General features: G+C 52.4%; 2 protein-coding genes across 2 annotated transcripts in view; one reads left to right on the plus strand and one right to left on the minus strand.

Moving 5' to 3' along the window:
- P2RX3 (purinergic receptor P2X 3) overlaps window positions 1-8,849 on the minus strand; it is a 36,436-nt gene extending 27,587 nt beyond the window's left edge. Inside the window, exon 1 of the mRNA XM_007953870.2 lies at window positions 8,731-8,849. Coding sequence (XP_007952061.1) covers window positions 8,731-8,849 — 119 coding nt within the window. The remainder of the gene's footprint in view (window positions 1-8,730) is intronic.
- A 3,095-nt stretch (window positions 8,850-11,944) lies between these two features.
- SSRP1 (structure specific recognition protein 1) overlaps window positions 11,945-20,698 on the plus strand; it is a 9,213-nt gene continuing 459 nt past the window's right edge. Inside the window, exons 1-15 of the mRNA XM_042782699.1 lie at window positions 11,945-11,998; window positions 12,743-12,928; window positions 14,113-14,218; window positions 14,711-14,901; window positions 15,002-15,232; window positions 15,380-15,483; window positions 15,577-15,705; window positions 15,974-16,195; window positions 16,877-16,949; window positions 17,370-17,508; window positions 17,619-17,664; window positions 19,056-19,185; window positions 19,552-19,722; window positions 19,903-19,991; window positions 20,537-20,698. Coding sequence (XP_042638633.1) covers window positions 11,945-11,998; window positions 12,743-12,928; window positions 14,113-14,218; window positions 14,711-14,901; window positions 15,002-15,232; window positions 15,380-15,483; window positions 15,577-15,705; window positions 15,974-16,195; window positions 16,877-16,949; window positions 17,370-17,508; window positions 17,619-17,664; window positions 19,056-19,185; window positions 19,552-19,722; window positions 19,903-19,991; window positions 20,537-20,698 — 2,033 coding nt within the window. The remainder of the gene's footprint in view (window positions 11,999-12,742; window positions 12,929-14,112; window positions 14,219-14,710; window positions 14,902-15,001; window positions 15,233-15,379; window positions 15,484-15,576; window positions 15,706-15,973; window positions 16,196-16,876; window positions 16,950-17,369; window positions 17,509-17,618; window positions 17,665-19,055; window positions 19,186-19,551; window positions 19,723-19,902; window positions 19,992-20,536) is intronic.

Below are 20,698 nucleotides of genomic sequence, written 5' to 3' on the forward strand. Positions count from 1 at the left end.
CAATCTACTTCCATAGTGATACCGCCTCGGAAACCCAAGGAGGGGTCACTATGAGTCGGGTTTGACTCAATGGCACACAATAACAACAACAACATATAGTGTAAGAAGCTCTGGTGAAGGCACTTGTCTGCTACCAAAAAAGTTGGTAGTTCAAACTGACCAGCCATTCCATGGAAGAAAGATGGGGTGGTCTGCTTCCATAAGGATTTACAGCCTTGGAAACCCAGTAAACCAAACACACGGCTGTCAAGTTAGACCCAACTCATAGCAACCCCCTCCTTGGACTTCCGAGGCATTATCACTAGGAAATAGATTGCCAACCTTCCTTCTGAGGAGTGGCTGGTGGGTTTGAACCGCCAGCCTTCTGGTTAGCAGTCAAGTGCCTTAGCACTATGCCACCAGAGCTCCCAGGAAACCCAATAGGGGTCACAATAAGTTGGAATTGACTTGATGGCAGTGCTTATATATATATATATTGTTGTTGTTGTTGTTGTTTGCCATTGAGTCGGCCCCGACTCATAGTGACCCCTCCTTGGGTTTTCGAGGCAGTATCACTACGGAAGTAGGAATGCCCAACCTTCCTTCCGAGGAGTGGCTGGTGGGTTTGAACCGCCAGCCTTCTGGTTAGCAGTCAAGTGCCTTAGCCACTATGCTACCAGAGCTCCTATATATATATATATATATTCTGGTGGCATAGTGGTTAAAGCATTCAGCCAGAAAGTTGGAGGTTTGAACCAGCAGCTGATCCGTGGGATAAAGATGAAGCAGTTTGCTTCCTTAAAGATTTATAAACTTAGAAACCCTATGGGGCAGTTCTACTCTGTCCTATGGGTAGCTATGAGTTGTAATTGATTGGACAGCAGTGGGTTTGGTTTAGTTTGGTTTTATCTTGCTCCTGTTGAAAATGCATGGCTCCAAGTCCCTCCTGCTGACAATGGAGGCCACCTCTCTTGGCAGACACCCAGGAGAGAGAAGGGGTTGGGGACCCTATACCCTAGACCTCCATCTCGGGGCCCCTGTGTGTCCCAGGCTTTGTTCATGGCTGATCTTATGAGCCTGGCACATCGTAGGAGTACAGTAAACATTTACTAAATCCCTGAAGCACTTAGGGTCTGGGTGGGTGGCAGAATCTCCGTTTAAGCATCAGCTGAGATGTCTAGAGGAAAAAGGGTCAGCACCCTTGTCTTCCCAGGGCAGGTAAATGGAGTTGGGTTGGACCAGCGTGTGGTGGTGGGGAGTCCCTCGCCACCATCCTTATTCCTTAGACTGTGCTGCCACCCAGTGGCTGTTTACCTGTACTGCCATCTCCTCGAGGCGGCTAGCCTTTATGGGGTGTTGCGGGTCTCCAGCTCCATTCCCAGACTTCTCCAACCTTTCCCAGCAGCAAGATGGGCCTGGAGACACTCGCTGACAGCTTTTGCCTCTGTATTTCTGTGAGCAACACACACGTCCTCACCGACAGCCTGGTGGTGGCTTTCCACGAGGTGCTGTTGTTGTTGCGTGCCACTGAGTCAATTTCCGACTTACATCGACCCTATCGGACAGAGTAGAACTGCCCCATGGGGTTTCCTGGGCTGTACTCTTTACGGGAACAGATCGCCAAGTCTTTGCTTCTGTGGAATGGCTGGTGGATTTTGATTAGCAGCTGAGGGTTTAACCATTGCGCCACCAGGGCCCCTCGTGTGAGGTACATTGACCAGGCATTGAACCTGGATCTTCCTCACGGAAGCCAAGAATTCAACCATTGAACCGTCACTGTCCTTGAAGTGCTGTTACTGTACCCGTTTCACAGATGAGAACATCTCATGAAATACGTTTGGAAAATGCTGTATGCTCTCTCTTCTGTCTGAAAGAACGTGCCACGTGAGTGATAAATGAACAATAAGTTAATAAGCAAATGCATCTGTCACATTTTGTTAACTCCACCACTTCACACTCTTATTTGATCACAAAGCCCTGTTTTGGAGAAATATTTGGTGACAGCTCATGGAATCGAGGCGCCTCCTTTCGGAAATGCTGAGTTTAGGTCATGCTGTGCGTCTACCCAGGTCGTAAAAGGCTGCAAAACCCCGTCAGGTGAAGGGGAGTGGGAGGAGTCTGAGATTGCGTTGCCTGGAGAAGAGCGTGGAGGTCTGGGCTGGGAAGCTGCTGAGGGCGGCATTCCTGCTGATCTGAGGAGGCAGATGGGGACTTCAAGCCCAGGAGCTTTGTAACCCACCAGAGTTGCCCGCCAAATGGGTTGCTTTGGGAGGTGGTGCAGGCCACATCCCAGAAAGACTCAGGAGAGGCTGGTGGCTCCCCTCCAGGTCTGCTGAGAGGAGACCTCTTCCTCCAGGGGAGGGTGGATGGGCTGGCCTCTGGCATCCCCTGCCGTTGGAAGCTGCAGAAGTGAGCACCTCTCAGGACAGGCAGGGGTCTCGCTCACTTGTGGAGTGGGTGCCACAGGCATGTTTACTGCAAACAGTGCTGCAAGTCTGCAAGTGGTTCACATTTAGTTTTTAGTGACAAGGTTCAGAGCTCTCCCCGTAAGAGGGCTTCGTCCACTCCCTTGAATCCTGACTGATTTATTGAGTGGGAGAGTGAGGGTGAGGTCACAGCTAGTGTTGCAAATGGCTGCTGATGTGTTACCTGCATTATTGTTGCTGCCGGACAGCGGACGCATCCTGGGTAATGCACCATTAAGAGCTGTCCGTGTGCTCGTACAATGCTCTCGTGAGCACACGCCTCTGTGGAAGTCAGTGGTGCTGGTGCCTCTCCTCCTGATCACTTCCTTGTCTATTTATTTGGAAGGGGAGGGGATTCATCAAGGTCTCACAGGGAAGTCTGTCTCACATTGAAATCTCATCTGCCACACTCTCTCCTAGCAGAAGATAACGGAGCATCCCTGTGACAGAAAATGTGGACGTTATCCAAATAAACATTATCAGCCTGGGCCCTCTGCTGTCAGGTCCAGGACCCAAGGTCTCTCCTCCCAGCCAATAAACCACAGTGGAAATACACCCTCCTGGAGCCTTAGTGTACCTAGCCACAGAGTGGACACATCTCTGAGTGGGGATCTCATGCTATGATTTCCTGCTCCCTAAAATCTAGGCCCATTTGCAGATGAGCAGCAGAGTTTAGGATGTCATCACCAAACAGCCAACACACGGCGCTAAGTGCTTTATGTATAGCCAATCCTCATTGCAATCCGATGAGACAGCTTTTTCTGTTGCCATCCTCATGTTACACACAAGGAAATGTGCTCTCTTGCCCAAGGTCACGCAGCTGGCATGTGGGTTCCTAACTAGGCAGCCTGGCTTCAGAGCAGGGCTTCAAATTGGTTCAGCTCTGTTCAGTCATGGCCGACAAAGTGACAACAGAACAGACCCAAACTTTTAAAATGTGAGTGAATCAGAATGCTAAATGGAATGGAAAAAATTATGGTGGAAGCCCTGCTGGAAACTTAATCTCCCTCTTAGAAAACAAAGGCAGTGGGCATGTTGCATAGCAACCAAATCTCTTGACCAGCTGAGTCAAAAACAACGGTGCCAGGCTCAAAGATGGCGGTGACCACACTGCTTTGACTGTATGTCTCTTGCAGAGGAGGATTACCCATTAGACACGGGCTTACTTGTGCTTACTTATGAATCTGTAGTGAACAATTGTGCATGGGTTTCACCACTCCTTTGAGGCTTCGATTCTGGAGGAAGGTGCTGTGTGGATGGAAGAGAGACAGATGCCAGCCACACCTAGAAGCAGAATCATTGATGTGGTGAAAAGACAGGAAATTATTCACTACAGATTAGTAAATCAGCACAAGTAAATCCGTGCTTACCTTGCTTTTTGCCTTATCTGGCCCCGGTACCTCTCCAGACAATAGTCCAATCGCCCAGTCTCCTGTTCCAAAGCTTCTACCCATCATTTTTCCTATTCCAGTTAGCATTCCTCATCACTCAAATTTTAGAAATTTGTCTCTGTTGTTCTGATTTCACTTCATTGGTCATGACTGAACTCGTTCATACCGGTTTGAATCCCTGCTCTAGAGTTCTCTTGTGTCCACAGCCACCGTACTACAGGGCCTCCAGCTGTGTCCCCAGGTCAGGGCCTGGCCACGGCTGCCCCCTGGCCTGGCTCCTGGCTCCTGTCCTGCCAGCCTCTGCTCCGTCACCCGGGAGAGGACCTCCTGGCTTGGGAAAGTCTCAGGAGGAAGAGGTGGAGACTCAGAGGAGCAATTGACCAATCTCCTCCCTCCTCCTCCTCCTCCCTCAAGCTCCTTCTTGTGCCCAGTGGGAGAAGAGGCCACATTAGAATTCTCCCTCCAAGTTAAATAACAAGTGGAAGAATTTCAGTGGCCCCATGGGGCCTGAGGACGTCATCAAGGCAGTTTGAAGGAAGGGAATGTTTCATTTCCAGAGCAGAGGGGCGAGTCAGTCTCCAGAGGCCGGGGCTGAGGAGATGGGGCAGGACTGTGCCTTCGACTCTTGGCATTAACTCTGCGGCTGTGACTTATTTGTTTCTTGCGTTCCTGGTTTATTATTTATAGAGCGGAAGGCGGGTGGCAGCTCCTTGGCAGGTGGGATGTGCAGGAAGGAGGCCAGAGCAGGCGTCCCAGCACCTTCTGTCCACCCCCAAGGAGTCAAGGGGGAGGCCAGGAGTGGGTGTGAGGAGAGGGTGCTTGTGTGGGGTGGGGTGGAGAGGGCCCTTGCACAAAGGTGTGAGCTGGGCCGAGGGAAGGGGGAGGTGTGCTGGGAATCTAGGAAGTAGTTATACTTATGGTCTACTAACGAGAGCTCCCCCCTCAGGCGAGCTACTTGACATATGTTGCCTCCCCTCCCCAAAACTCCACGGTTTGAGGTATTCGTAACCCTGTTTTCCAGATCCGGGCACTGAGACTTAGAGACATAAAGTGATGCATCCATCCTAGGTGGTGTCAGAACCAGGCTTCAAAGCAGGTCACAGTGCTCCGTGTTCCCCGGGGGCTGCGTTGAGGGGAGAGGAGCGGCAGGGACAGCGTGATGGGGGACTCCATGATGGTCACCTAGGGTGCCTCAGGGCTGACAGGGTGGGGGTCAGAAAGGTAGAATTTAGACCCTTCTCTTCAAACCATCCTGGGTGGCACACATGATTTGTCCTCAACCACTAATCGAAAGGTTGGTGGTTCGAAGCCACGCAGCGGCATCGTGATCTGTTTCCATAAAGATTGACCCGTTGCCTTTGATTCCGACTCGTGGCGACCCCATGTCCGACAGCATAGAACTGCACCATAGGGTGTTCTTGGCTGTAATCTTTGTGGAAGCAGATTATCAGGCCTTCTCCACAGAGCCACTGGGGTTGGTTGTTCTAAATGCTGACATTTCAATTCACACCTGAGCGTTAGCGTTAACCGTTTGGGCCATGCAGGCACCTTTGGACCATCCAGGGACCTTCTCTGTAGAAATCTGGGCCCCTGGGATTTCCCATTACTTCCTCCTCAGGTCCACAAGGAATCCAGAAGGGGGATGGCCTGCTCTGAGGAAGTCCCACCCCACACAGGAGACTGGCGATTACTACCTGGGCACAGAAGAGACTAGAGCATGAGGAAAGCCAAGTATGTCCTGGCTTCTCTGTGCATCTGGGTGGGTAAAGACAACAGTGATGAAAACGGTGTCAATCACAGGCAAGCAGCCGAGGCTGGAGGCAGGGCTAGAGTGTGTGTGGAGACTGCTAGGCAGGGTGTTGCTGTGAGTGCATATGAGAAAGGGCTGTCTCAAGTGACACCTGGCTGAGGGAAGGCTGACCATCTTGTCCTGGCAGGGATACTATGGAAGAGATTCAGGTATTAGTTACAGCAGTAAGGATCCTTTCAAATTCTATTAGTCCAAGCCATCACCATTTCTCTCTCCACGACTGTACAAGTTCTCAACTGATTTTTCTGCATCTCTCCTGTTGTTGTCCTTGTTAGTTGACGTCGGGTTGATTGTGACTCATGGCGACCCCATGGGTACAGAGTAGACCTGCTCCACAGTGTTTTCAAGGCCATGATCTTTGGGAGGCAGATGGCCTGGCCCATCTTCCAAGGTGCATCTGGGAGGGTTTGAGTCACCAACCTTTTGGCTAACAGTCCAGCACTTAACCATCTGTGCCACTCAAAACCAAACCAAACCCACTGCCATGGAGTCGATTCCAACTCATAATGACCTTATAGTAGAACTGATCCATAGGGTTTCCAAAGCAGTAAATCTTTACAGACTGCCCTATTTTTCTCCTGTGGAACAGCTGGTGAGTTCGAACACCAAACTTTTGGTTAGTAGCTCAGTGCTTTAACCACAGTGCTACCAGCTCCTTGTACCAGCCAGGGACTCCATTATCCACTCCTACCCCCTCCAACCCACTGCTGGCTGATCTATATTGGTTAGCGTGATCTTCCCAACCCAAATGTGTATCTGCCTGTCTCTTTCTCTCACATACACATTCCCCATTTCAATTGCATTCTATTCATTCCTGTTCCATTAACGATCTTTGAGAGTGTCTGAGGTTTGTCTGGGTCCTCAGCCCCGTCTCACATGGTCCTCGCCTCTGCTCCTTCTGCTTTGCCCACACAACCTTCTTCTCTTCCTCCCATTTGCCAAGCTCTTGCTCTTTGTAGAGCAGGTATTCTCTGCTTCATATCCTCTTCCTTCCCTCCTTTCTGCTGGATTCCTTCTCCTCGTCCTTCAGATCTTGGCTGGGATGTCACCTCTCCAGCCACCCTTCCATTAGGCTCCCGATCAGGTCAAATCTCCCCATACTAGCGGTTCTCCTGGAACTTTGCACCCCTTCAACAAACCCCGAGCCATAGCTGAAATGTCACATGTTTGCAGAGGCTGATTAATGTTCACCTCTTGGATTCTAGTACATTCCACATGGATACGGACCCTGTCTATTTTGCCTACCATTCTTTCCTCGGTTTGCAATGCCTAAGAAAGACTCTGTGCCTTTTGCTAAATCAATGACAATGGATTCCTGAATCATGATGTTCACTGGTTCCTGTGCATGGAGATGGGGCTCTGGCGGGGGGTTAGGCTGGCAGAGTGCATTCATGTAACTGGAAGGAGCTGCCCCATGGGGAGCTGTCAGGCAGCGAGATGGATGGGGTTGGATATCAAGACGCCAAGGAGCCTCTTCTGCTCACTCCCACAGGCTGGGCTCCAGCCTGGAGCATCAGATTGTGATGCGGGAGAGAGAAGGGCAGGGGGCCAGGAGGGCTGGTCCAGGAGGCGTCTGTCTCTACCCTCCATCCAGCCATCTCCTGTCAGAGGCCAGTGGAGGCAGGCCAGCCCCACAATGTGCTAAGGCAGGTTTTTCCCTCCCTGGGAGCCAAATGCCATCTCGTGGGTATAAACAGTCAGTGTTGCATACACACGTGAACGTGTAATGTTGAAGAAACAGCACTGAGCCAGCCTTTGGAGACATACACACGGAACATCTGCAAACATCATACCTCACAATGCCTCATGGTTGCAAGGGACCCTCAAGGCCATTTCATCCCTCCTTCAACTTGAATCCCTTCTTTAACAGCCCCACAAGGCATTGGAAGTACAGCCTGGTCTGCATCGTCCACACAATCGAAGCTCACTGGCTCTCTCTCACAAGTGTGAGGAGCAAAGAACCGCTTTGTACACGTTTCTGTCCTTTCCACGCACACCCTCACGCACTGTCCCAGCCTCTCGGCCAAGCAGACCCCCTCGGGTGCAGATCCCAGCCCACGTGCACACAGGAGTCCTCTCTGACTTGCTTGAATTAACTCATGGCAGTTAGACACTGACTTGCCGTCTGTCACACGCAGACTCATTGTCTCAGGGAATGGCAGGAGACTAGAGGTACACACCCCAGGAAAGAAAACCCCCCAGGGAATTTCCTGGTGCCCACCAGTTTGTGAAAACTATCACAAGGAGGGCAGAACCTGGCTTTCTTCCCCGGCCTTTGTCTGCTCCATGGTCCTTTGTGTGTGGGGAGCCTCCCAGACGTGGGAACTCAGAGAAGGCTCTTAAGCATCTCCTAGGATGGGTTACGCAGCACTAAGTCAAGTATAAGGGGCTCTATGCTTTCTGGCAAAGGGGAACATATCGGGATTCTTGGCGAGGGACTCCACAGCATTGTCACTAAAGCCACTTTTCTCTTCACCACCTCTTCCCTTGAGTACCATTCGTGCCCATGTCCTCCCCATGCCCCAGGTTTGTCCTACTCTCCGAGAGCAAGGGCTTCTCCCCTTCCCAAGCTCCCTCACCATCTCCTCCATGCCAGGAGCGAAATTTCTCACTCCTAAATGGATCCTTTGCTTCCAGCTAGTCCAGTCTGCCACCAACCCGATCAATCTGTCACAATCTTCCTTGTTTCAGGGCCTTCTCCGCCCCTTTCCTAAGCTCCTTTATCTTTTGAGACCCAAAGAGTTGACCAAGGGGCATGAAGGGATATAAGGGAGGTGGTCTGCCTGTTTCTTGAGGGGGAGATGAGGGAGGGGAGAAGAGAGGTGGATCCCCAGGGACCTCCCTTGGTGGGAGACCCCACTCCTCAGGGTGTGTGTCTGGGAACGCTCTCTATCCCTGGAGGATTTACTGGGGTAAAACACTCATCTGGAGATCAGATCCTGAGTGGGGGCAGCAGAGGCCAGTCCTTAGGACATGGCTCCACCGAAGAAACTGTTTCTCCCTAGAAAGGAGACGCTCAGGAGGCTGTACAGTAAGGCTTTCAGACAGCCCTCCCCTTCTAGGACCTGAAGGGCCACACACTCACCCCACAAAGTAGGAGATGATCAGGAGCTGAACGGCCCGGTTGATGATCCCAATGGTCCAGCTCTTCACAACCACCGACTTGGTGGTCTCATAGGTGAAGAAGTCTGATATGCAGTTCATGCTGAGGGAGTGCCCAGGGGCCACCCAGGAGAGGCCAAACAGCAGCCTCAGGAAGGAGAGGTCCTCTGGGCAGGGGGGCAGAGCCGGAGGCCCAGATGGGGCAGCTAGACGGGACAGCTGAGAGGGGGTCTGGAATGGGGATCCTGTTCCTTTAAGCCCAGTGCCCAGGCTCTCTCTGTTCTTGACACTCTGGGCTGTCAAGAGTCTAGGGCCAGGGCGGGGGACCCCCTTTTTGTTTGTCTCCACCCCCTTCTGCTGTGATGTCATAGCGGGGGTGGGTCTCCAGTGCTGGGCTCCTGATTGCCTGGGATGCAGCTGGGAAGGGCCCTCTGGGACTCATGTTTTATCTGCATTCTGTCTACCGTCTCTGTTCCATTCTCTTTCACTGCAACTCACCAGCTGCTCTGCTCTCTCCAAAGCCCCTTGCTATGTCCCATCCCCCAGCCACCTCATAGCCATCCTTAGCTGAGTAGCCCCTTCACTCCTGAGGGTAAGCCTACAGCCACCCAGTTCTGCAGCCATCCCCTGCCTTTCCTCCAGTAGCATGGGGCCAGGAGCAGGGGTCTCTTGCACATTTCTTTGGGTCTCCTGGGAGGGCGTGAGTAAAGGATCACACATCTCTAACCCCAGTGGGCAGTGGCTGAAGCCCCACCTGTATGTAACATGACAGTTATAACTAATTATTGGAACCATTCATTAGAGTACGGGCTCCTGGTAGTTGGTGCTGTTTCCATCTTGTTCCCTAGTTTGCCTGAAGCCTAGAGATGTGTTGGATTAGTAATAGGCCTTTAATATATATTTACTGGGTTCAATGGAATTTATGTTTCTAGACTTGCTGCAACAGCCACTAGACAGAGATTAAAGGCACAAGTTCAGGGGACAACAGTGCATTTCTGTTGTCCCTTATCCTAGCACTGAGTTAGCAAGATGGCTATTTTGAGTCAGATTGTCAGGGAATCTTAAATTTAAATATGCTGTCCTAATGTGGTCATGCAAGGAGCTCTGGTGGTGTAGTGGTTAAGGCATTTGGCTGTTAACCAAAAGGTCGGTGGTTCAAACCACCAGCTGCTCCGTGGAAGAAAGATGAGGTGGTTTGCTTCTGTAAAGATTTACAGCCTTAGAAATGGGGGTCTCTGTGAGTCAGAATTGACTCGATGGCAGTGAGTTTGGTTTGAATGTGGCCACGCACGACATGTATTACCAAGTATTCGGAATGTAGAGTCACTGTGACTACGACACAAGAACTGGACGGGGGAAAGGAGATCTATCTTCTACTCTTCAGCTTTGTTACCAACTCAGAGACCGTGGGAAACTCCTTTGTGGGCCTCAGTTTTCCCATCTGCAAAAGGAGTCTGGATTAGATCAATTCAAACATCTCTTCCAGCTCTGGTTGTCTGATTTTGCAAGACGCACCCTGGAATTATATGAGGAGGCTATGGCAATCCCAGAATGCTGTGGTTTCAAATCAGTTCTGGCTCCAAGGTGAATCTGACACCAGCACTTGAACTTGATATTGCCATTTGCCAGCCTCTTCCAAAAACCCCAAACCCACTGCCACTAAGTTGACTGTGACTCATAGAGACCCTATAGGACAAGGTAGAACTGTCTAGTAGGGTTTCCAAGGTTGTAAATCTTTATGGAAGCTGACTGCCACGTCTTTTTCAACCTCCTTCAAAACCTCCACTGCCATGAAGTCAACTCCGACTCATAGCTACCTCCACTGGGTTTCCAAGGCTGCAAATCCTTATGGAAGCAGATTGCCCCATCTTCCGAGGAGTGGATGGGGGTTTGAACCACCAACCTTCTGGTAAGCAGTCAAAAATGCCTTAGGCACTGTGCCACGGGGCCCACAAACTGCGACTATGGATGTGACGTTTTTGGGTGCAGTGAACTCATTTCAAAAAGGAATCAATGCCACTTGACAGGGCACAACTAGAAGCAGTAGCCACAATGACAGCGCCACTGGCATTCTCTTCGCAGACAGTGGGAGGGTTCATTTCTCCACAAGCTTTAAATAGTTTTCTTCTTGTCGCACAGGCTTCTTTGTACAGAAACCCCTATTGCACAGGAAAGAGAGGGACATGTATGATCGTTTCAACATAAACATACCCGTGTGGAGAGGCTGATGAAGTAAAACTCCATAATTTCCCTTTAGAATCTAGTCCTCCACTGAAGAAGTGTCTTTAGCTCTGTAAAAATCCCACGCGCTCCCCTTTCCTAGTCAAATTCCATCCCCGCGCTACGCTGACTTCAGGTCCTCCCAAACCGTGGACGCTCTACGTAACCGCCTCACAGGCGGGACTGGCTCGCGCCCCTCTAGCCAACTCCTCCTCTCGATGGTATGTGCGCGGCTTCCGGTGGCGGGACGAGGGGCCGCGCACGCGGGAAAAGCTTCCCCAGCGTTTCCCCCCACCCCCCGCCCCCCCTGCGTCCCCCAGCGAGCCCACCGCCCGCGCCGGGGCCCTCGCGAGGTTGTAGCTTGAGGTGGGTGGTAGCCGACCTCGTGCCCCGGCAGGGCGCAGGTCCCGCTCCCCCGCGGGACGCTTGAGATGGTCTGTTCCGCGTTCGAATGCGCGGGAAGCGGGCGGTTCCATTTTACGAGAAGGGGGGAGCTGTGGGTCTGGGGCCGTGGAATGGTGGGAATGCTGGGAGGGAAACCCTGCACCCGGAGCTGTGTTGGGGCGCGGGGCGAGTTTGGGGCTCGGAGCAGGCTCTGGGGTTCTGCTGTTCGTTGCCATGGCGCCCGGCGGAGCCCCTGAGCCGGTGTCGGGGTGGGGTATAAGCGCTCCTCCAGGTCGGTTCTCCAGCAGGGGCTGGGCCTTGCCCCTTGAGCTCTGCAGAGCCCGCCTGGGGGTTCCCAGGCAGAGCAGATCCTGGGACATCCCACGCCCAGCCAGGGGTTGCAGCCTGGCTCCAGCCGTGAGCAGAGTGAGGTATTGTATTGGCTTTCATGCTTATCTATCCTCCTCTTGAATTCAGATTCTTAACCTGCTGATCATCTGTACAACCACCAAGGATTGGGCCCGGCTCCTGTCTCCGGTTTCCCCTTGCGTAGCCTGGGGCTCCGTGCCCAGGCCAACAGGGGCCAGGTCAGCATGGCAGAGACGCTGGAGTTCAACGATATCTACCAGGAGGTGAAAGGCTCCATGGTGAGAAGGGTTGGGCTTTAATACAGGTGGAGGGAAGGTAAGGGAAGTAAGAAGAGCTTGCTTTGATGACGTTACTTCTCTGGCGAAGGAGGATTCAGAATATTGTGTGTGCAGGCATACCTCGGAGGAATCGCAAGTTCGTTTCCAGACCACCACGGTGAAGTGAATATCGCAGTAAAGGGAGTCACATGAATTTTTTGGGTTTCTAGGTGCATGTATAAGTTATGTTTTTACTATACTGTATTCTATTAAGTGTGTGATGGCATTACGAAGAACTTTGGAGTACTCTGAGAATTACCAAAACGTGACACAGAGACACAAAGGGAGCGCACACTGTTGGAAAAATGGTGCTGATAGACTTGCTCGGTGCAGGGTTTCCATAGACCTTTGTTTTTTAAAAAAAAACATCAGATCTGTAAAGCCCAATAAAGCGAAGCATAGTAACATGAGGTGTACCTGTACCTTGTGTTTCCCTAGCAAAAGGCAGTACAGAGAGGCACTCTTAGAGTAATAGGATCTCAGTGTACAAAGGCATCGTCTATGCTGTTCAGTCCCCAATCCCTGTTACAAGTGAGGAGACCAAGGGCCTGGAGGGGTTCTGGGTGCTGGAGCCAGGATTAGACCCTCACCGCTTCAGCTGTTGATTCTGCACTGATCCGTGGCCAGCCCACCGGCAGCAGAATGCGGCGGCTGGTGACGCTGTGCACCTTACCATCTGCATATCTGGGCCTGTTTGTCCGGCAGAATGATGGTCGACTGAGGTTAAGCCGCCAAGGCATCATCTTCAAGAACAGCAAGACGGGCAAAGTGGACAACATCCAGGCCGGGGAGTTGACAGAAGGCATCTGGCGCCGTGTAGCTCTGGGCCATGGACTTAAACTGCTCACAAAGAATGGCCATGTCTACAAGTATGATGGCTTCCGAGAATCGGTAAGCTGTTCTGTCGGAATAAATCCCATGTTCGCTGTGCTCTTGTTTGTTTTTAACCTCCTAGAGAGAGTAAGAGCTCTGGTAGTATAGTGACTAAGGCACTTGACTGCTAACCAGAAGGCTGGCGGTTCAAACCCACCAGCCACTCCTCGGAAGGAAGGTTGGGCAATTCTACTTCCGTAGTGATACTGCCTTGGAAACCCAAGGAGGGGTCGCTGTGAGTCAGGGCTGACTCGACAGCACATAACAACAACAACAACAGAGTGGGGCTAGGAGCTCTGATGGCATAGTGCCTAAGGCATTTGACTGCTAACCGGAAGGCTGGCGGTTCAAACCCACCAGCCACTCCTCGGAAGGAAGACTGGGCATTCTACATTTGTAGAGATACCTCCTTGAAAACCTAAGGAGGGGTCGCTGTGAGTGGGAACCGACTCGACAGCAGTGAGTTTGGGTTTTGTTTTTTTGGTAGAGTGGGGCTAGAGATCCCTTAGTGGCACCAACGGTTCAACTAATGTTACAGAGGCTGGCGGTTTGAACCCACACAGCCTTGCTACAGAAGAAAGGCCTGCCAACCTGCTTCCATAAAGATTACAGCCTAGGAAACCCTATGGAGCAGTTTTAGTCTGTAACACACAGGGTTGTCTCAAGGGTGGTGGGTTTGGTTTTGACTTAGATTGGGGCCATCAAAGCTACCAAGCAAACAAGTGCTCAGCTTTGGGTATTGAAGGCCTGTGTCTTTACGCCTCGACTCCAGAAGGTGTTCTCTTTGGATTAGATGGTGGTTTTCACGTTGCCCTTATTCAGGTTTAAAATCTTAGCTTGATGTTTTAGTTTTGATTTTCCATTTTGAATTGCTTCTGAGTTTTAATTTTAATTTTTCTCATTTTAGTTTTTGCCTTTTTGAAGGTGATACCGTAGAGAGTTTAAAAAGTCTGATAGCGCTGCCAGGCCCCAAACCAAGAATGTCAGTTCCTAACAGCTCTCCCTGAGCATGAGCTCTGATCCCTGGAAGCAACTTCTTTCAACATCTTTTAACCCTTTTATTGCTGAGACTAAATCAGCATGGATTTGTGATAAAGGGTATATTGGGGCATTTTCTCAGACATAGATCATCCTAGGACAGTCAAGTCAGTTTGAGGTGACTGGGGTTTACTGGAATCATTCTCTCTCCCTTCCACCCACAGGAGTTTGAGAAACTCTCTGATTTCTTCAAAACTCACTATCGCCTTGAGTTAATGGAGAAGGACCTATGTGTGAAGGGCTGGAACTGGGGGACAGTGAAGTTTGGCGGTGAGTTCTGGGTAGACTGAGGTTTAGGGGAGAAGGTAAAATGGAAGCTTACAGCTTTTAACTTGCTTGGCTCTCTTCCCCCCGGTCGCTGTCTCTGCTTTTCTATAAGTTGTTCTTGCATTTGTTGAGTACTTCTAGTTCTCAGGAGCTCTGGTGGGACAGTGGTTAAGGCATTTAGCTGCTAACCATAAGGTCAATGGTTTGAACCCACCAGCCACTCAGAGGGAGAAAGGTGAGGAAGTCTGCTTCTGTAAAGATATACAGCCTTGGAAACTGTATGGGGCAGTTCTACTCTGTCCTATAGGGTTGTTGTAGGTTTGCTGTGAGTTGAAACTGATTAGCGGTGGCGGTATTTTTTTCTCTGTCATGCATTAGGCACTGGGGGTGCAGTGTGAACAAAATAGTCCCTGTGCCCCCAGTACGTCAGGCGGGGACGTTGTTCCTGTCGGCTCCAGGGAGGAGCTTTTGGCTTGATCAGCCCTCCCCCCACAGGGCAGCTGCTCTCCTTTGATATCGGTGACCAGCCAGTCTTTGAGATACCCCTCAGCAATGTGTCCCAGTGCACCACAGGCAAGAATGAGGTGACCTTGGAGTTCCACCAGAATGACGACGCGGAGGTTTCTCTCATGGAGGTGCGCTTCTATGTGCCTCCCACCCAGGAAGACGGTGTGGACCCCGTCGAGGTGAGCCCTCCGCTGGATGCCGTAGGGCAGGTGGTGCTGAGCAAGTCTCTGCTGGCCCAGGAACAGGGCTTGCAGTCCGATCACCACTGTGCTTTTGCAGGCCTTTGCCCAGAACGTGCTGTCCAAGGCAGACGTGATCCAGGCCACTGGAGACGCCATCTGCATCTTCCGGGAGCTCCAGTGCCTGACTCCCCGTGGCCGGTACGATATCCGGATCTACCCCACCTTTCTTCACCTGCACGGCAAGACCTTTGACTACAAGATCCCCTACACGACGGTGCTCCGTCTCTTTTTGCTGCCCCACAAGGACCAGCGCCAGATGTTCTTTGTGGTAAGCAGAAACCCCTGGAGGTGGACTGGCCTGCTGATGCCTGTCTTTGGTAGGTGGGCCTCGGCCACATTCCGGGTTCTGTGTTGGTTAAGCAGCAGGCTTTTGGGGAGCAGGCTGGTGCTTAACCCCGTCCTGTCTTCTTACCAGATCAGCCTGGATCCTCCCATCAAGCAGGGCCAGACCCGTTACCATTTCCTGATCCTCCTCTTCTCCAAGGATGAAGACATATCCTTGACTCTCAACATGAATGAGTGAGTACCTCCCTGGGCTTGTTTCCTGCTCCTGTCCGGGCCGGGGACAGGCCTGCCTGGGAGCAGTGCTCATGACCTTATCTCTGTTGCCAGGGAAGAGGTGGAGAAGCGCTTTGAGGGGCGGCTCACCAAGAACATGTCCGGGTCCCTCTACGAGATGGTCAGCCGCGTCATGAAAGCCCTGGTGAACCGCAAGATCACAGTCCCTGGCAACTTCCAAGGGTGAGGGCTCAGGGCGGGGTCCTGGCCCGTCGGGGGGTGGGAATTGCCGTGTCTCCTTGGCCCATCCCTCCTGGAATGGGAAGGCAGGCTCCTGGAGGCCTGGCTGGGCCCTTTTGTGTCAAGCTGCATCAGTTTGCCTCTGTCAGAGCAGCTGGGCAAGACTCCAGTGAGGACCCGGGTATGTGTGGATGTGTGTGTTAGGTCCACGTTGCCGTCTTGCTGGTGAGGGTGGCGTTGACCAGGCTGCCTGGGCCCCTCCCCACCCCAGGCACTCAGGGGCCCAGTGCATCACCTGCTCTTACAAGGCGAGCTCGGGGCTGCTGTACCCGCTGGAGAGGGGCTTCATCTACGTGCACAAGCCGCCCGTGCACATCCGCTTCGATGAGATCTCCTTTGTCAACTTTGCCCGCGGCACCACCACCACACGCTCCTTTGACTTTGAGATTGAGACCAAGCAGGGCACTCAGTACACCTTCAGCAGCATCGAGAGGTGAGCCGCTCCACCTGTCACTACCTGTGCAGCCTTACCCCACCTCTGCTGGGAAGTCCCGTGTGGCTCTGCCCCTTTCCTGACTTCCCAAGCCTTGGGAAGAGTTTTTCTTTGGGGTTTTGTCTTTCTCTCGAGGCCCAGCCTTTGGAAGCTCCTCTGTTGCTTGCTTTCTATGCGTAAGGAAACTTGTTTCCGGTATTACAGAGGCTGTGTGTGTTCAGGGCTAGCCTTTCTTCTCCTCAACTCCCCCACGATGGAAATGCTCGCTTTCTCTTTCCTGGAGTGACTGTTGTGCCTGAGAACAGGGTGGCTAGTGTTTTTTGTGTGCTCATTGTGGGTGGAACGCTTGACGAACGTCTCCAACCTTAATCTTCCCAACAACCCTGTGAAGTATGAGACGCAAACCCGCCCCTCTCCCAACGTTCTCGTCGTGGTCTTTGTGTGTTTGGGAAATAGGTATTCCCCTCTCCTCTGCAGAGCTACACAGGCTCCTTATCCAGGGCTGCTGTCTGACTCTTCCCTACTATTGATCTCTGGGGGTCTCTGAGCTCTGGGGTTAGATAATAAGGTCACGATTGCCAGGCCCCACCCTCTACCTGGGTTGGTGGGTATCAGAACGTCCTTCTGTCTGTCCTGCGTGGGCTCCAGCCATCTGGTGACGGGGTACATCTCCTCTCACAGGGAGGAGTATGGGAAGCTGTTTGATTTTGTCAACGCCAAGAAGCTCAACATCAAAAACCGAGGACTGAAAGAGGTGCCTGTCTGTGTGGGAAGGATGGGCCTCTCTCCTGTCCTCCTTTAGGGGAGCACGGGGCAGGGAGCTTTTCTGGCTTTCATTTCCCTCTCTCTTCTCTTCTTACCCTTATAGAAAAAAGAGGTGCGTGGGACCCCTTGCCCCTCCTGGTGCAGGTTTCCTCGGCATGGCCTTAGCATAGTCTCTGCGGCCCCTCGGGGCCCCGGTGGGGCTGGGACAGGGCGGGGCTTGGGCTAACCCAGCCACTAGGAAATACTCGGGCAGGGCCCTGCACGTTGGCTGAGTGTGGACAGCCCAGCCTCAGCGTCTTCTGTGGCTGCCGCTCTGACCTTACTCACAGGCATGGGGTGTGTTTCTGAGTGTGCAGGGGTTTGGAGAGGGGGCACCTGGGGCCCTCATGCCCATGTCTTCCCTGGCTAGGGCATGAACCCAAGCTACGACGAGTATGCCGACTCGGATGAAGACCAGCACGATGCCTACTTGGAGCGGATGAAGGAGGAGGGCAAGATCCGGGAGGAGAATGCCAACGACAGCAGCGATGACTCCGGAGAGGAGACTGGTGGGTGCTCTTCGGCCGCCTCTGTGGCAGCCGGGGCTGCGCTCACCCCGGGGCCCGAGCCGGGCATCTGGGGGAGGCAGAAGCTGACACCTCCTGGGCTTTGTTTTCAGATGAATCCTTCAACCCAGGGGAAGAGGAGGAAGACGTGGCTGAGGAGTGAGTTTTGGCTGCACCTTGTGGGGGTGAGAGGGTGGCCTGTAAGCTTAAGGGACCAGAGGATTCTGGACAATCCTCATGTCCCAGCATTAGCCATTATCCCAGGATGGAAAAGGGACCTCCAGCAAGGTGACGCGTGGCAAGGGCTTTGAAGTGCAAGCCATGTTGGGATGCTAGAAGAGTGTAGTGCGGAGACATGGGGAATGAGAGCCAGTCACTGCCTGCTTACTAGCTGGGAGGCCATGGGTAGGTTGTGGAACCTTGTTTCCTTGTCTGTAAAACGGCAGTAGTTCCTCATGTTCTGTTAGTTAAGACTCTTGGTTGTTAGTGTCGTCACTAGGACACCAACTAAACTTTGCCCAAAAGGGAATTTTATAAGTTCATGCAACTGATGAGTCCAGCGATGCAACTGTCCTCAGACACGACTGTACCCAGGTGCCCAGAAACTGTGGTGAGGAGTCTGTTTTTGTGTCTTCTGATTTCCTTGTTGTCAGACAGCTTGTCTGTGTGGTGCCAGATGGCCCCCGCAGCTCTGGGCAGGGTTGATCCCACTGGTTTTGCACCCAGCGGACAGATAGTTGCTCTCTGCTCAGAGCAGCTGAAAATGGATGGCAATGGGTCTCTTCTGTGTCTGGGTTATTGTTTGGGGTGTGCTGGGCCCTGATGGGCGCCAGAACAAGGCTGTGTGGCCACCTTTCGAGTCTGGCTGGAGTGAAGCTCACACACTTGAGTGCAGGCCAGGTGGTTGCCAATGGGAAAGTGAGACTTAAGAAGAACTGGGAAGGAATACTGGGCAGAGGAAACAACAGATGTCCACTCGCTCTGCGTGCCCCTGGCTTCTGAAGGCTGATGAGTGGAAAGCTCATGAATGTACCTTCAGAACTGCTCAGCACCATATAAGTGTAAGGGGGTTTCATCTTGCATTGGGCAGGTCGGTTAATTACATGGTGTGTACCAGGTGGGACTGAAGTTGGATTTCCCAATTTTTGAAAGCAACAAAATTACCCGTTCAGGAAAGACTAGCGCAGGCTAAGACCATTAACTGAAAGGAAGTGGTAAAGTGGACCTGGGGCATTTTTCCCTGCCTCTTCTGCATGTGGATGGAGATGGGGCTGGGTTAGGCCCTGACCGAGAGGAGCAGCTGATGCTCATTGATTCAGTGGCTTTCCTTCATTGACTTGTCTAACCTACTGCCTGGGCTGGGTCTGGAGAGAGGATGGCTGAAGCCACTTCAGTGAACGGGAGGAAGCAGGGTTGGAGATCAGTGGTAGAGCCTGCCCTGTGGCCATCCTCCCTCCTTCCTGGGCAAGTGTCCTTGGATTTCTGGTCTTCCTGTCCTGAGGCTGGGGGCGCTGTCCTCCCTCCCAGGTCTAAGCCCCATTCTCTGGCAGGTTCGACAGCAACGCCTCTGCCAGCTCCTCCAGTAATGAGGGTGACAGTGACCGGGATGAGAAGAAGCGGAAACAGCTCAAGAAGGCCAAGATGGCCAAGGATCGCAAGAGCCGTAAGAAGCCTGTGGAGGTGCGGACTCGCCTCTAGATTGGCAGGTGTTGGAGGGAGCCGTTCCCTTTACCTTCTCCCTGTCCACCACCAGTGAGACCTGTCGGTTGGTCCTCTTGGGGCTGCCCGATTAGGGTCTGAGGAGTATCTGCTGGGAGATTTTCCTCTCTGGTCCTGGAGGTGCAACTCGGCTTCTAGGAGATCTGAATTAGGCACTGGGGTATGGAAAGGAGGAACACAGCACCCCTGCCCTCAGGGAGCTCTCTGTTTAGGCTGCCGAAGAGTCCTTCTCCATGTTTGCCCCAAGTAGAAGACCCAGATCATTGCTTTGGGAGACTGGGGTCTGTGGGGAATGGATAGCTGAGACGTTGGGTTGCCCTTGTGCAGGTGAAGAAGGGCAAAGACCCTAATGCCCCCAAGAGGCCCATGTCTGCGTACATGCTATGGCTCAATGCCAGTCGGGAGAAGATCAAGTCAGACCACCCTGGCATCAGCATCACTGATCTCTCCAAGAAGGCGGGTGAGATCTGGAAGGGAATGTCCAAAGAGAAGAAAGAGGTGAGTGGGTTATGAGGCTGGTGAGAAGTGCTGAGTCATGTCACCTATGATAGAGGGGGTGAGCTGGGCCAGTGGTGGAGCTTTCCTGCACAGGAGGTTTCGCCCGCCTTGGAGGGAGGTCCTGTTCTTCGTGCCGCCTCTCCACGTCTGTGTGTGTATGTGTGTGTGTGTGTGTGACAGGAGTGGGATCGCAAGGCTGAGGACGCCAGGAGGGAATATGAGAAAGCCATGAAAGAATATGAAGGGGGCCGGGGTGAGTCTTCCAAGAGGTGAGTATTGGCAACAAAATGGTTCAGCAGCCGCTTTTCTGGCAGATTTATCTTTGCAGGTCGGGGTTGGGAATGGGGATGTTAAAGATGGTAGACAGGCCTCTGACTGCAGTAGGCTTGTGCTTTTCAAGCCTGGGTAGCAGTTGGTCGAGTATGGGTAATGTGCTGGGGCGTTCTGGAAGTCAGTGGATAAACATGACTCATTTTCTTGGAGGGCCAATTTTATTTCCAGGTATGGAGGATTGAAAAAAAAAAGTTACAATGAAACATGATGCATAATTCCTGTGAATTTTTTTAAGATCAGAGATTTCAAATAAGTTTTGCATATGGGGCTGCTTCCGGCTGTGACCCCTGATTATTCTGCTATCGTGACTTGTGATGCTCTGGCTTGGGGCGCTTTGGGCTGACACGGCTGGCTGTTCACATGTGGTGTGAAGCGGCAGTGTGGCTGGGACTGGGAAAGGGCCCCATTAAAGCCGGGAGAGGTTTGGCCTCGTTGATGATGGGCGAGCCTGAAGGCCCCTTTTCTCCTCTTGCTAATTCAGGGACAAGTCGAAGAAGAAGAAGAAAGTTAAAGTAAAGACAGAAAAGAAGTCAACACCCTCCAGGGGCTCATCGTCCAAGTCGGCGTCAAGGCAGCTCAGTGAGAGCTTCAAGAGCAAAGAGTTTGTGTCTAGTGACGAGAGCTCGTCAGGAGAAAACAAGGG

Source organism: Orycteropus afer, unplaced genomic scaffold (assembly GCF_000298275.1).
Source record: "Orycteropus afer afer isolate SDZICR_OR568_19922 unplaced genomic scaffold, OryAfe1.0 scaffold00419, whole genome shotgun sequence".
In the NCBI taxonomy this organism is placed as follows: domain Eukaryota; kingdom Metazoa; phylum Chordata; class Mammalia; order Tubulidentata; family Orycteropodidae; genus Orycteropus; species Orycteropus afer.